Here is a 16109-nt window from a genome sequence, read left to right as displayed (position 1 = left end):
CCCACGCTGATTTGGGTTATTGAACAAAACATGACTGAACTTGGACTGGAAAAGTGTGAGAAGTCCTGCAGGGAAGAAGTCAAGTCGGTTAAAAACGTTACTGTCGTATTTACATGGACAAACCGTCGTTGGACCTGCTTCCGCAGCGCTTGTACTGGGAGAAGGTAAAAAGGTTAGTCGTTTAGACGACAAAAAATGTCACATCACAACATTATCCAGTAGATGTCGCCCCTGCCACAAAAAATACATTTTCTCACGTCACTGTTTCCTTTTTCTCCCGGTGGTCCTTAGTATTTAAATGGTTTTAATACTTAATAATATCTGTAAGGTTAAAGTGAAGGTCAAAAATTCAAAAAGTATTATTAAAAAATAATAATTATAAAAAAGATTCTAGATCTCACTCCCCAATCCTCGAGTCCTTTGAAGGGAGGGACATTCCAATACATGAAGTCCGAAGGGTTGAATAGATGAGACATGACACAAGCTATTAGAATAGTATGAAAAATATCTGATCAATTCAGGTAAAAAACACTCAAGTTACTTACAAACCATCCAGCAACTTTCAGTCTATAAGACATTCAACAAACGATCTAGTCTAGTCTTAGTCTAATATAGTCTTAATTTAAACTTTCGCCAGACCTTTTCTTTAATGCAAAAGTATTGCAAAAGTATAGATGTCCATTGAACGTACAGTTAGAGAAGGCATTGCAATATATCCAGCTATTTTAAACTATTACATTATTTACTAAGCTACATTAAAGGGAATTTAAGATTTTTCAAAACGAAATGTTTAATCAGGTTACATAAAAAAAATGAACATGTGTTCCTTATCTTGATGTACTTCCAGGATGTAAATGTATTTACATTTTTTTATTTTTAAGGTCTTTAAGGTTTAATTAACACCGTCATTCTCATGTGACCACCGGATATACTTGATGTTAACGTGACCTCTGCTGACCTACCGTGACCTCAAAAAATGTATTGTAAAATAAACACTAGATGTCAAAGAGTAAAAGTAGATTCAAAATCAAGAGTATTGGGGAATGATTGACACATACCATGAGCCAATCATGGAGAAGACAGTAAGGTTGGGGGGGGGGGGGGGGGTGATGATGTGAGCGGTGGCGGGAAGCAGCCTGCTGCACACGCGCGCGCTGCAGGTGGCGACAGGATGGCGGGAGGACGCCGCGGTCTGGTCGCCCCTCAGAACACCTTCCTGGAGAACATCGTCCGCCGCTCCAACGGTAAGCGAGTCCCGGTGGGTTCGGTCGGTGCCAGGTGCGAGGCGCGGGCCGGTGGGTTCGACGGTGTCAGGTGCTGCAGTCCCCTCACCTTCACCGCAGTCCGCTAGCTAACTCGTGACGTCAGCAATGATAACGGCGAAGCTCGGTGACAGATCAACGGTGCGGCGGCTCTGGAAGTTCATGGCTGGTGTCTTCAGGGTGTTGTGTTCAAGGCGTTACAGATAAATGTGACTGACATGTCAGTGAGGACAGCGCAGGGTTGGATGTGGTTGTCAACAGGTAACATTTGTTTAAAGAGTATAAAGGTTTAAAAATGATCTGGACTAGTAAGATTAAATTATAAAATAACATGTATTATTACAGACTGGTGTCTTTGAACCTTTGGTTATTACATGGGCCCCCGGGAAAGTGTAATGTATCATTCATTGACAACTGCTTTATTATTATTATTATCATTATTATTATTTTTTTTAGAATCCCTTATTAGTCCGGCGAGGGGAAATTCGGTAGTGCTTTTTACAGCCATTCACACATACTGATGGGAGTAGGCTGCACACTTGCGCCAAGTTCACCATCAGGAGCAATCCGGGTAAAGTGTCTTGCTCAGGGACACAAGCTTGTCTGGAGCTGGGATTGAACCTGCAACCTTTTGGACCGCAGCCAACCACTCTACCATCTGAGCTATGACGCCCCTTATCCCTGGGTTGGGGTCGCGGGGAGACTGGAGCCTATCCCAGAATCATAGGGAGAAAGGCAGGGGACACCCTGGACAGGACGCCAGTCTCTCGCAGGACACACAAAGACAGAAAACCCACATACACACTCATACCTATGGACAATTTCCCAAAGTGTTCAATTAACCTCTGTAGGTTTTTGGACTATAGGAGGAAACCGGAGTTCCCGGAGTAAACCCACGTAACACGGGGAGAACATACAAACTCCACACAGAAAGGTTGCCTCTGGTGCTGAAGTAAAGAGGAAATGTCTAAAGGTTCTACAATAGTGAGGGCAAAAGATATCAGTCAGGAGTTCCTGGCGATATTGTGAACTGTTTTTTGAGCTTCACTTTCTGATCATGTGACTCAAGTTGTTGTTGTTCTTCAGACACGAACTTTGTGCTGGGAAACGCTCAGATTGTCGACTGGCCAATCGTCTACAGCAACGATGGATTCTGCAAACTGTCGGGATACAACCGGGCCGAGGTGATGCAGAAGAGCAGCACCTGCAGGTACGCTCTCGAACACCTCACTCTCGCTCGTCACGTGAACGCACTACTACACTTTCTTTCACATCTCTCTCTTCAGCTTCATGTATGGAGAGTTGACCGACAAGGAGATGGCAGAAAAAGTACGTCAGACATTCGAGGAATATGAGATGAACTCATTTGAGATTCTGATGTACAAGAAGAACCGTGAGTAACGCATGCACACAAACTCATACAGTTCAGCTTATTCACCTGCTGCTCCTGCAGGGATGCCCGTGTGGTTCTTTGTAAAGATCGCTCCAATCAGGAACGAGCAGGACAAGGTGGTCCTGTTCCTCTGCACATTCAGTGACATCACTGCTTTTAAACAGCCAATTGAGGACGAGTCTTCCAAAGGTGGGTGGAGCTTAATGACGCAGGGCTGTTTGTTTCTTAATATACTGGTGAATGTTTTTTCCAGTGTACCAGTGCACCCATCGGAATGTGTGTGTTCTTAGTCTTAATGTGTATCAATGTTAATGGTATGAAGTGTGTTTGTTTTTTTAATGTGATTATTTGTTCATGTTTGTGTGTGTCAGCAGGTTGGGGTAAACTGGCCCGGCTGACCCGAGCGCTGACCAGCAGCAGAGGAGTTCTTCAACAGTTGACTCCTGCAGTTCAAAAAGGAGAAAATGTCCACAAACACTCTCGCCTGGCGGAGGTAGCTGCCCCTGCGGTTACTCATTCTGTCGTATTATTTTTCTCCGTCTCCACGGCTCCATGTGTTAGCTGTCCAACATGTCTATTATTTTTTTTGAGTTCTTTTACCATGTGTGTTCAGGTTCGTCTCTCTGGGGCGTGATAAGGTTTCAGCCTCAGCATTTGTTTAGGCAGGATCTGGTATGTGTGTTCAGGTTCTTAAATATGTTCCATTCTTGTGTGTGTTAGTTCAGCTAGATTAGTGTGTGGTTTCCCCTTTGCTGTTCAGGCTCTTCATGTTCAGGCTTTGCTCTGGTGGGCTTCGGTCGATTCAGAATCTCTTTTGGTATGTCTCTGGTGTGTTCTGTAGTTGCTCCCATGTTCTGCTCCGTCAAGGTTTGATATTTCTCACTGGTTTGTTCACCTTTCCTTCACGCAAAAATTCCCTGATGTGTTCATCTTTTCTCCTGTTTTTTTATTTCTTCTACCGTTTCTCTGGATTCTTTGATGTGATAGTGTCTTTTTTCCCCATCATGTTCAGGTTCTGCAGCTGGGCTCGGACATATTGCCCCAATACAAACAGGAGACTCCTAAGACTCCTCCTCACATCATTCTGCACTATTGCCTGTTCAAGACTACGTGGGACTGGGTGATCCTCATCTTGACCTTCTACACGGCCATCATGGTCCCCTACAACGTGTCCTTCAAAACCAAGCAGAACAACGTGAGCTGGCTGGTCATCGACAGCATCGTTGACGTGATCTTCTTGGTGGACATCGTCCTTAACTTCCACACAACCTTTGTGGGTCCAGCCGGTGAAGTCATCTCTGACCCGAAATTGATTCGCATGAACTACGTGAAGACTTGGTTTGTCATCGATTTGCTTTCCTGCCTACCCTATGACGTCATCAACGCCTTCGAGAACGTCGACGAGGTAAGTCTCATGCAAGAGGATATTAGTGCATCTGATCTAAAGATGATCAATTCAGCATTCTTTCGACAGGGAATCAGCAGTCTCTTCAGCTCACTTAAAGTTGTCCGTCTGCTGCGTTTGGGCCGTGTGGCCAGAAAGCTTGACCACTACATTGAGTATGGAGCTGCAGTCCTGGTGTTGCTGGTCTGTGTGTTCGGATTAGCGGCTCACTGGCTGGCATGTATATGGTACAGCATTGGGGACTACGAGGTCATCGATGAGGAAGCCAACCGGCTGCGCACTGACAGCTGGCTATACCTCCTGAGCATGACAGCCGGCTCTCCTTATCACTTCAACAGCTCTGGCACAGGAAGATGGGAAGGCGGGCCTGGGAAGAACTCGGTCTACATTACTTCGCTGTACTTTACCATGACAAGTCTGACCAGCATCGGTTTCGGTAACATCGCCCCGAACACAGACGGCGAGAAGATCTTTGCTGTGGCCATGATGATGATTGGATGTGAGTTTCAGTTTGGAGTTTGATAAAGAAAAAACCTGCAAGGGTCCTAGTCTGTCTATGTGTTGTTCGCAGCGCTGCTTTATGCCACCATTTTCGGAAATGTCACCACCATCTTCCAGCAGATGTACGCCAACACCAACCGATACCACGAGATGCTGAACAGTGTGCGTGACTTCCTTCAGCTGTACCAGGTCCCGAAAGGTCTGAGCGAGCGTGTCATGGACTACATTGTGTCCACCTGGTCAATGACTCGAGGAATTGACACAGACAAGGTAGTTGTCGTGGTGAGCAGATGTTGGTGAAGGCTACGATCTTTGTGCTCACATACCCATGTCCACAGGTGCTGGAGATTTGTCCCAAAGACATGCGTGCAGATATCTGTGTGCACCTCAATAGGAAGGTGTTCAAAGAGCATCCAGCCTTTCGACTGGCTAGTGATGGCTGCTTGCGGGCACTCGCCATGGAGTTCCAGACGGTTCACAGTGCTCCGGGTGACCTTATCTTCCATGCTGGTGAAAGTGTTGACAGCCTGTGCTTTGTGGTTTCGGGATCTCTGGAGGTCATTCAAGACGATGAAGTGGTGGCAATCTTGGGTGAGTACCGTATTTTCCGCACTATAAGGCGCACTTAAAAGCCTTTAAATTTTCTCCAAAATATGTCAGTGCGTCTTATATATTAACATTACCTGGTGGGTGACTTGTTTACAAACACTTTCATGACTCTGCGCCGACTGAGCCGACATGCCGTGGGATCACAGGGTGGGATTTACGCACACGTAACATCAAGGTGGACGTCTATGGAGTAAGATTACTGCCACCGTTTCTGCTGCGCGCAGTCATACACACGCGTTCAACATGTCATACACCTGCACTCTAGCTGTCATACACGCGCTCAACTTCACTGTCTGCTCACAACATCAGTCTCACGCGCTGCTGCTTGAAGCCTTTTAAACATCATTTGAACATCGTTACCATGGGAGTGAACGGAGTTGTCAGAACGCTTAATAAAGTTTGACTTTATCTGACTGTTTTGTTGACATTCCCTTTAGCACAGCTTTATCTAGTGGATGCATAACGCAACCCCAGTCAAACGTTTGACTGTATCTTTTATTCTGTGCAACCCATTTATGAAAACGGTTCTAAAATAGGCCATTCATTGAAGGTGAGCCTTATAATCCAGTGCGGATAATACGGTAATAGCATTTTCTTCAACTTTTTGATTCATTGTTGAACTATTCTTACTGTCTAATGCTGTCACCTAGTAATATGCAGACATCATTCAGAGTTGGATGGGTTTTTTTTTTTGTTTGATTGTACTTTTGTGTGTGAAGGTAAAGGAGACGTGTTTGGAGATGTGTTCTGGAAAGAGCCGTCGTTAGCACAATCTTGTGCTAACGTTCGTGCGTTAACCTACTGTGATCTTCACATCATTAAGCGGGACGAGTTGCAGAAAGTTCTGAAGTTTTATTCAAACTTTGCCAATCACTTTGCAAGAAACCTTGTACTGACCTACAACTTGCGCAAACGGGTAAGTGAATATCTTAAAATTACCTTTCTGATTTCCTTCCTCTGTTTTCATTGGCAAATTCCATGTGCAACAGAAACCATGGATTTTTTTTAATCAGTTTTGAATCATATGATGCTAGTTTTGAAGAACCTTTTTTTATATATTGATGGCCAAAGTTAAAAAAGAACATACATGTAAATACTAGAAAACACACACAGCAAGTAAAGGATGGTGACCTTGCTGTCAATCAAATAATTCAACATCAGCAGATCATGTGACCTCCTGCGGGGAAGAGGGAATGGCTGAATAGATGAAATAAGATCATGAGAACGCTGCAACATGATGTGGTGTTCAAGGACACAAGCACTTCCCTTTTTGTTCTTTGAGTCTACGTCGCCGTGGCAACAAGAACAGTCAGTCTTTCCCCCATCATTTGTAAAAAGGGTTTTGGTTTGCTACCACGTAAAGCTTTAAGCGCTCTACAAATATAACTCATTTATTTTTAACTGCACTCTAAATCCTCTAAATCAACATGCCACAAAGACAAGTTAAAGATTAAAGGGCAACTAATGTGCTTTGTTTGTGCAATGAGTCCCATGGGGGTGGAGACTTCCTGGATTGATGACTAGCAGTGACACACCTTGATGATTGACCAATCACAGCATTTTATCTCTGGCCCCTGGGCGAAAAGAGAGTTTTGTACAGACAAAAGCTCACTGATGATTTTTTTGAATAGACACTTAAATCTACACATAAGTTGCCCTTCAGCTGATCCATTTTCTTTATCCTGTAGGTTTCCTAAAATGTGATCAGTTTCCAAACTGAGTTTGTTACAGTCTACTTTCTCAGTTTCTTCCTTGGTGTTTAGTAGATTCCATGTATTTTGAGCCCAGCTTTAGCAAAAATGGATGCCTAAGTGTAAACACACAAATCGATTGGTGGTTTTGGATAACAACCAAGTGAGGTAGCCTTGGCATCTGGTAAGCCGGTTAAATGATTGTGTGAAGCATCATGGGATACGTTGGAAGTCCCTCACAAAACTGTAGCTCCAATAGTGGGTTTAGCTGTGGGGTCTAATGTTTCTGCTCGGTCTGGAAAAGAAGTGTGGCTGAGATGTTGATGTGAGGTGGTTTATATCTTGGCAGATTGTCTTCAGAAAGATTAGCGATGTGAAGCGTGAGGAAGAGGAGTTGCTTAAAAGGAAGGACGAAGCTCCTCTCAACCTGCCTCCTGATCATCCAGTGCGTCGACTCTTCCAGAGGTTCCGACAGCAGAGGGAAGCCCGTCTTGCCAGCGAGCGCCTTGGTCAGGGGACCAGCGATGTTGAGAAAGGGAACAACATTGAATCGTCTAAATGTCCTGATGTTCTCGAGTCCACCAGCATTGTCATGTTATCAGAGAAGAACCCCACCCCTCCTTTGCACAATCAAAATGGAAACTTGAGCTGCTGCCGATCCACAGAACCGTCCAAAGCTAAAGGCTGGGGGCGTTTCAAGGAGTCCGTGGTGAAAGCCGAGTCCTGGAGCAGCGTCTCCACGGCCAAGTCACTGGAGACATTGCCTGACCGTACCAAGCCCCAAGACCACACCTCGCTAAAGAAGACGGATTCATGCGACAGCGGTATAACGAAGAGCGACCTACGACTGGACAGTGTGTGCGACTCCAGGACAACCCAAGAAACAAATCCGCTCGGGTCAGAGGAGAAGAAGGTGTCTACGTCAGGCCAAGATCAGAACCTGCACACAGCCATTCAGCAACTCAGACAAGAGCTTCGAGGAGACATCATGTCTCTTGGCAAGCAGATGGTGGCCCTGGAGGGCCAAATGGCCGAGATCCTACGTCTTCTGAAATCCAGGATGTCGGCAGGTTCTTTCTTTGAGATTTCCCGTCCTCCCTCACCAGATTCGGACAGGGAGAGTATTTCCTGAAGACTGTTGTCATCATCAGGAATGTTAAGGACATCTGAGATTCTAATGGACACTGTGACAAGGCGATGAAGATGAGACCATTACAAAAACTGTGTTACTGTACGAATGAGATGAAGAGGCCCTCATTCACTCCTGTGGAACCTCAGAAACTGCATGCTTTTGCTTTTAGATGAAGAACCTACAGATTGATTCAGGCAGTGCTCAGTCATTACCCCAGGGACTGGTGAGAGCTGGGCTTCTGCCAATAAGAGAAGCTGAGAGCCAGTTCCAAGAAGTCTAACTTACTATAGACTGAAAGACAAGGTCTGCAGACCAAGGTTTGGGGAACTTCAGTGCTTCCTGTGTGGCCTGGCAACACATGTGTAAAAGTAATGAAGTTATTTTTTTACTTTCATCACTGATTATGAAAAAAGATGAATATACAAGTGCTTACAAGTCTTCCATTAACATAATTATGCTATTAGCATAATCAGAGTTTAATATTTGGTTAAGAAAAGTATTAAAGGGCAACTAATGTGCATTTTCAGTATGTGTCTGTAAAAAAACTCCTTTTATTGAAATATTGACATTAGAAAAGGATCTTAAGCCCCGCCCACTGAAAGACCTTTGTTTTCCTGAAGATTAAATCTTGTTTATCATAACCACACTCACTCTGCTGTGATTGGTCAAGCACAGAGGATTGTCACCACGTGTCATAAATCCCGGGGAGTCTCCATCAGAGAGAAAGACTTTAACATTTGGAACCTGTGAGTCAAGAGAGTCGAGTTCACATTAGTTGCCCTTTAAACAATTAGCATCATTATTGATCGACAAGTTTCTGATATATTATACTAATAATTCAACCTTTCTATAGTAATGTATTAACGCGTAATTGTTGGTTGATAAGGTGAAATAAAAGGGCTTTAAAGGGATATTTGGATTGGTAATGAATGTCAAGTCACAAATGGCTGATTTAAGGATCGTAGCAGTCATAGCAATTGGAAAATAATCCAACAACTTGTTAGTAAAACAAAAGTAAATAAAAACAAGTTATCAGCAATAGCTGCTTTAATTGAACAATTTCAACTTGTGATACACAACTATGATTTGTCAAGACAAATGAGTATCACTCATATCACTGGGACAGTATCATTGATAAAAAACTCATCTTTTTTCAAACAAGTCATTAGTGTTAACATCTTATGCAAGATCTTTGCAAAAATGTTTTTTTATTGAGCGCAGAGCAATAATTAGGCCTTTGTGCCTCGTCAGACAAGAGAAGTTGTCGTAAATGAGTGAAAACATTACAAGTTGTGAAAAAAGGGTTCATAAATAAATGAGAACATTTAAAAAAAAACAAAAAAAACCCACACAGGAAAAAGAAGTTTGTTCACTCAACCCATGTACAAGAAATGGTCCAGAAAAAAAAGAATATTAATGGTTGAGATTGGAGGCTATTGTTTGGCTGCAAGAGTTTACTATAATAATGCTGTGGAAACGGATTCATCCCCAAATATAAATGTGTTTTTTATTTCCCTATTTTTATTTCATATATTTGTGCAACTTGTGAACTTCATGTCCTTCAGGTTGTGTACAGTTGCGTGTGACGCCACACTTGACACTCGAATCACAACCTAATGTTAGAATAAACTTCTTTTTTTTCTTTCCTGGTGTCACCGATTTGGTCACAAGAATCACCCTCCCCCCACCCCCCCCCCCCCCCCCCCCCCCACACACACACACACACACTCATGATGATCTGCAATGCAGTCCCTTTCCATGCCCCCCCTCTCCACCTGACTTCAGGAAACTAAGTCCCCTCCTCACCCTCCCTTAAATCCTTCCCCACTATTCTTCTCCCGACGATGTCTTTTGTCGTATTGCTGTCTTTCATCCCACACCTTCTTCCTTCAAAAACGACTTATTCACATTTCCCTTCTCACTTCTTAATGATATGTTTCTGACGTCTCTAGTTCTTCTTTCTGTTCTTTATACTCAATATGCCTGATCTTCTTTATTTCACTTATGCCTCTTTATTCCTTCACAGCCATCTCTTTCCTTCCACTCTCTTCTTTATCACTCTCTTTAGTACCCTGCCAGTGTTGCAGCGCCCCCTACTGAAAATATTTGATCCTCATGGCTCACAAATATGATATGTTTCTGATTGATACAAAAAAAACGTTTTCTCTACATTTGAATGAGCATGTCCAGAAGTATTAATATGGCCTACGCAGTCGTCATGGCAACGGGCACAGCAATCTCTTTCATAGAACCTGAGTCCAGTCGGTCAGTCAGACTCAGAACTGCTGAGTGGACGCTCCTCGGTTGGAAGCTCCCCTGTCCCCCTGTGGCTGGGCCTCCTATTGTGGGGAATGAAGCTTCTGGGTCGGGCAAAACCTGCAGATTCAAACTTGCCCCTGCAGCAACGCAGCGGCAAAGCCTGACCGATGTGTGGAGTCAACTGGTAAGAACCTCGATCCAGTGTGTGTGTGTGTGTGTGTGTTCGGCGACTGATTTTTGCCCAAGTGTGTGATGACCTTGTGACGCAGGTTTCCCAAGGGGGCGCTACTAAGAAGCTGGCTGACCAAGTCACGGCCGAGGTTGCTGCTGCTGATCGCAGGTTTGAAGAGACCTCAGGTGACGCTGATGAGACGCAAACGCATGAAGCGCACCAAAGTAGCCAAAGCAACGTAAGCGGTAAATACTTTACATGAAGGAATTGCTGATGTCGACTATTTGTCCCTAAAAAGAAAACCCATTATAGATTAACACGTTTTAGTCGGAAACAATTAAGTTCCAGAACCATATCTTTGGCATTACAACAACCATCGGTTGTTTTCTTATATCCAGAGTACGATTAAAACCTGGACATGGAACGCAATGTAATTGGTTGATAAGTATTCAAGCCTTGTTTTGTGTTCTTGTTTATATACCTCAAATATAAGTTTTTCTAAAATTACTTCTTTTTTTTCTGTTCCAAATGGTGTTCTTCTTGTATACACTAAATCAATGTTGTTTACCTGTTTGTACTACAATCTTGAGTACACATAAGTATGTCAGTATTTTCAGGCTTGTACTTATTGATATCTGAATTTTGTTAGTGCCAGAATTTGAGTTCTTTTCAGTTTTTCTGTGTTTTTTGTGTTGTGTTCATTTTTGTACTTGTTAGTATTTCAGAGTTTTCTTAACCCTTGTGTTGTCTCTTCTGGGTCAAAGTGAACGACCTCCACCACTGCATATGTCTTTCTGGAAGTCATGGAGGTCGTTCACCTTGATCCAGAAACAACACAAGGGATACACAAACACGTTTGTTTTCGGGTCATAGGTCACCTTGACCCTGAGATGACACAATGGTGGATAACAATACACAAATGGAAGTTATATATCATAACTATTTCATTTTGTACTTTTTAGAAGTTAATGTTTTTCTCAGTTCTTGGGTGTTGTGTACTTGTTGCTTCTCTGGCGTTGTTTTCTTGATACATTCTGGATCATTGGAGTTGTTGTCAGATATCTTCTCTATCACAGTGTCTGCAGTCAAATGTCCTACTTCACCTGAGGCCACGACCAGACTAGAAGTCATCCAACAGAGACCGTCTGTCTTAATGTCCACCATGTAAGACCACCTTCCCCCTCAAGTCCTCTTTCTGAGTCCACCAGTCCTCCTTCTGACACCTACCGCCCAGCAGTCTGATACCACAAGTCCTGAACCACAACCTGCTCCATCAATATGGGCAGCAAGGGAAATGAAGAGTTCTGGATGTTAACTAAGATCCCAGGACCCCAAGACACAGACCATGGGGACCCACATCACAACTGGTCCTGGACTCAGTGGTTCTTGAAGGAGATCTCCAGAGGGATTAATAAAGTCGCTCTAATCTAATATTAGAACTAGCAATGACACAAGTAGAGAAGTCAACCCTCGTTCTTCTTCTGTCTGAATATGTGACGTGAGAAATAAAGAGCCGTCTCAAACTTCAAGACCCCTTTTCTTCTTTTTTTTGCACCATAGTCCACATAAAGGACCTTCACTTCTGTCATCAACTGTCACCTTTTCATCTTTCATTGTGAGATCTTTCTCTACTGACCCAGCAGTGCCGCTCTTGGAGTTGAAAGAAAGTCGCCATAGTTGCGTATTGTTCATTATATTGTCGCTCCTTCATAAACAAAGACGTCAAGCACGGCTGATGTGTTTGATTCGGATTTAATAAAACAACAGCAATGTCTTGTTTAGAAAATGTGATCGCTACAAAAACTGTGGGATGACAAAGTTTAATCAACGGTTTAGTCTTGTATAAAGGAAAGAAGACGGGCCTAGAATATTGGACTAATAGGAGTTCACGGTCCCTGGATTGTGCCGCTAGAGGGCGCTGGTAAATGCCCGGTTGTTTTTTTGTTCCTCCTTATTTTCCATCAGATTTGTACTGGTTTGGTCATCCCCACCTGACGATGGTCTCAGTACTGGTACCCCCCCGACCCCCCCCTAATAGTTACTTCTATCCATACAGATTATCTTTCATTAGTATCAAAGGATTATTAAAGTATAAAAATCGAAGCAAAATTTGTTCCTGAGAATTACCCGTCGACCCGTTAACACCCAGTCCATTCTTTGTCCTCCTCATCAAAGTGGGATCGGACAAGATTCCACATCTTCCCTCAGAATAAAGTCCAAGTGTTTGGAATTTAATCCTGAAACGATTCCCCAAAGTAGTGGGAGAACTTTTAGAAAGATTTCCATCTGATGGCTGACAGGATGGTGTGGATGAAGTAGAGCAGAGTGGCCACGTAGGAGAAGACCTGGAAGGTGAAGGGATGAGGTTAGTAAGACCTACAAACTCAAACTGAGCAGGATGTTATTTGTGTTTCAGGGCAAGTATAACAGCTGCATTTTGTGGCCTCTGGTGCGGTGGTGGACTCACCACTGCGGAGATATCCAACTGGTAGTTCTGGAAGTTCTGGCCTTCAGCCATGGTCAGTGTCACTCGAGCCAATGAAACAGATGCGCTGAGGTAGAAGAAGGCAGCAATTCCATGGTACAAAAAGTCCTACAAGAACAAAAAGGTAGGTCTTGATGTGAGTGTACTTTGTGCGAATGATTTAATGTGAGTGTCTTACGGCTGCGGCCCAGCTGCTCTTGTTATTGTGCCCTCCGCAGGCGAACACCACCATCCAGATGAAGGTAAGGACAAAGCAGAAAACGGACACAAACATGACCCAGCCCTGCGGGTTGGCAGGAACCACGAGTGTGCAAGCAACAAGAATCCATACCAGCCCGCCAAACACCTGAACACACGTTTGAAGATTAACATCCCGGCTGTGTGATCGACATGCTCCTCCATAGACATCTAATTTTATCCTTTTCTTATGTTTATCCCTGCTTCACTTGCATGACCTCCTTTACCTCTCAAAGGAAGACCTTATCTGTTTAACCATTTCACCTGGCCTAATGACGTCAAAAAGTATTATCTTATCTTTTTTTTCATTCCTGTCTTGTAACAATGATGTTAAGGAATTTTCTTTTGTGACAATCGTCTGCAACCCTGCATTCATTTTAACTATTTGTTCTCTTTGTTGTTAATTGTATTCTGTTTGCTATTACATCTTTTTGTCAATATATATATATATTTTTTCTAGAATTTCTTTTTTTAACCATATAGTTTGAAATGTTTAATCATAATCCACTTTTTAGGGACAGTGCTGAGGGTCACACTGGAAAGCTAACCAGTGCAGAATTTGGACAAATAATGAGATAAACAAAAATATTTGTATTGTTCCTAATTTGATGAAAGTCATTTTAAAGATATTCAAAGATGTTTTGATTAAATTGGCAACCATATTACTGCATTCCATTTATCTACTTTGTGATTTTTACTATTTTCTTATTACAAAATGTTGATGCCTTGTTTTCAAAATCCTTTTTTTATTATTGTTTATAGTATAGTATTATTTATAATTGTTTGTTATTGTATTTTGTTATAAAATGGTTTTATTTAGTATATTATTTACAGTACTATGGTTTGTTTCCCCTATAACAACAATTATTATAAACAATTATAATTAACAATTATTTAAACTGATTTAGCTCCAGGACTATATTCTAAAACACTCACTACTACTACTAAAAATAAAATATAAAATACTGCTTGATTTAACTACTATTAAAACTGATCTAAGGCTTTGGGATAACCTGCTAAATATTTTAGTCCATGCCATTATATGTTGTTGTTCATTAAATAATGAAAAACTACTTTAGTTTAGGTTTAAATTGATAACTATGTTGGGCCTATTTGAAAATGTTGAATTAAATCGAATATATACACACACACAAACACACATATATATATATATATATATTTATATATAATATAGCAGTTAATAAAACAATGATCTCACCAGCTCAGGAACGTACAAAATGTCAGGAATCGTTGCACATATTCCACATCCACTGGGAAGACTCCCCATGGTGGCGCTGTTTGAGGCCATGCTGCTTGTCCTCTGACTGCTCTAAATGTACAGCAGTTCTTGTTGAAAAACAGAAGCGAGACCCAGAGATCCGACAGCTGGTTCTGGTGATGATGCAGGATCGTACTGTTGCAGCGAGATGCAGAACTCCAGGTATTCATCAAAGAAAAAAGCTCCTCAAAACCAGCCTAACCAGTAGGACAGAGGAGATAGGATGGCTCAACTGTTCAGTGGAACTGACTGAGTTAACAAGTGCCCCAGTCTGTCTTATCCCCCTCCGTATCCATAGCAACCCCAAGGAGCTGTGCATCAACAACTAGTTGTTCATTGTCAAGTTCTGCTAAGTTTCTTTTATGAATGCATCTTTGCTATCTATTGCTGTTTATTATTAAATCCAAAGTAACAAAATGACCAAATAAAAACACAACTTGATGACGAAGCATGCAAAAACTATTTTTATTTAATCCCTCTATATTTGTTAAGTTAGATTTAAGTAATTACACATTAACGCTTAATATTAAATTGAAAAACAAAACACTTAACCATGTAAAAGACACAAACAGGAAGTGATTAACTCACTTGTAGGATATGTGTTGTTTTGAATGTTTGCGCGCCCTCCATGTTTTATTCATGTTGCTGTTGTTGTGTGTCCAGTCTTCACACCTTACCTGTCAATGTGGTCGCCGTGGCAACATGGCTCGTAACAGTTCAACACCTCCAGTAATCGCTGGTCTGGATCTGGTTACCCGCCACTGACACCCAAGACAAGAATCTGACGCCTTCAGAAGGTGGCAGGTGAGACACACACACACACACACACATAGTACATGCACATATAGATTGGGTCAGGTGACAGTGATGTAATTGAAACCGCAGTTGTTTGCTTTTCTTTTGTTCTGATGAACCCCTCAGACTGAGACCCTTTAAAAAGAGAATCCTCAATGATGACCCCCCAGAACGCACCTTCAATAATCCAACCACCGTTGACAACATACGAAGATTCTATTCCTTATGTGCCAAGAATAAATCATCACAAATTTCCAGATGCTTCTTCTACAACTTCTACTACTACTCCTATACTACCACAAGTACAACTTTTAATACTGCTACAACCATAGTTATCAACTTATACTACTAACTTTACTAAAGGCATGATTAGAATTAGTTCTACCCTCTTAGGTGCTAGCTTTAATTCTATAAAAACATATAAATAAACACTATGGCTACTACAATAGCGCCAGCACTACAACTGCTAATTCTAATACCAATATCGACCGAATACTATAGTATCTATAGCAGTGGTTCTTAACCTTGTTGGAGGTGCCGAACCTACCAGTTTCATATGCGCATTCACCGAACCCCTCTTTATTGAAAAATAAAATATTTTTTTTTTTCAAATTCAAGACAAACATAGATACATATATACCATATGTTCTTGTATTTCCCGTCTCCATGCAGCTCCAAGAAGTGTTCCTTTAGTTTTGCTGGTGCGAGAATAGAGTTGCTCAAGATATGCAGATAGGACGCTCACTCCCATCACCTTCTGTCATACATCTGAATCCATGGATCAAAATATTAACAAAGAAATCACACAAAGTACTACTACGACAGTCACACGTTGACTACTGAACTCCCCACAGCACTGATTGGCCAAACAGTGTAGTCCGGAGGCGGA

At 42.3% G+C, this 16109-nt stretch overlaps 3 protein-coding genes across 6 annotated transcripts; 2 read left to right on the top strand and 1 right to left on the bottom strand.

Annotated features, from left to right (window-relative positions):
• Positions 1-1115: 1115 nt before the first annotated feature.
• LOC148089668 (voltage-gated delayed rectifier potassium channel KCNH1-like) lies at positions 1116-9672 on the top strand. 4 transcript variants are annotated; one of them, XM_087809147.1, is made up of 12 exons: positions 1116-1244; positions 2349-2472; positions 2549-2655; positions 2716-2844; positions 3027-3148; positions 3668-4060; positions 4130-4215; positions 4294-4559; positions 4632-4831; positions 4900-5152; positions 5890-6086; positions 7211-9672. In XM_087809147.1, exons 1-12 carry the CDS (start codon positions 1172-1174, stop codon positions 7991-7993), a joined length of 2733 nt encoding a protein of 910 aa, XP_087665273.1. In that variant the 5' UTR covers positions 1116-1171; the 3' UTR covers positions 7994-9672. The 4 variants fall into 4 exon arrangements, with proteins under 4 accessions (XP_087665273.1, XP_087665266.1, XP_087665261.1 ...); XM_087809140.1 differs by having other exon boundaries at positions 3030-3148; positions 4130-4559; XM_087809135.1 differs by having other exon boundaries at positions 4130-4559.
• A 77-nt stretch (positions 9673-9749) lies between these two features.
• Positions 9750-11929, top strand: LOC148089667 (uncharacterized). The gene is made up of 3 exons (XM_087784912.1): positions 9750-10436; positions 10522-10669; positions 11501-11929. The coding sequence occupies exons 1-3, from the start codon at positions 10170-10172 to the stop codon at positions 11590-11592; spliced, it is 507 nt and encodes a 168-aa protein (XP_087641038.1). The 5' UTR covers positions 9750-10169; the 3' UTR covers positions 11593-11929.
• A 231-nt stretch (positions 11930-12160) lies between these two features.
• Positions 12161-14606, bottom strand: LOC148089666 (myelin and lymphocyte protein-like). The gene is made up of 4 exons (XM_087784898.1): positions 14366-14606; positions 13088-13255; positions 12892-13017; positions 12161-12769 (listed from the first exon to the last, which is right to left on the bottom strand). The coding sequence occupies exons 1-4, from the start codon at positions 14453-14455 to the stop codon at positions 12695-12697; spliced, it is 459 nt and encodes a 152-aa protein (XP_087641024.1). The 5' UTR covers positions 14456-14606; the 3' UTR covers positions 12161-12694.
• Between the last annotated feature and the right edge of the window lie 1503 nt (positions 14607-16109).

Source organism: Callionymus lyra, chromosome 1, assembly GCF_982586985.1.
Source record: "Callionymus lyra chromosome 1, fCalLyr1.hap1.1, whole genome shotgun sequence".
Classification (NCBI taxonomy): domain Eukaryota; kingdom Metazoa; phylum Chordata; class Actinopteri; order Syngnathiformes; family Callionymidae; genus Callionymus; species Callionymus lyra.
This window is presented reverse-complemented; position numbering and strand designations above follow the sequence as displayed.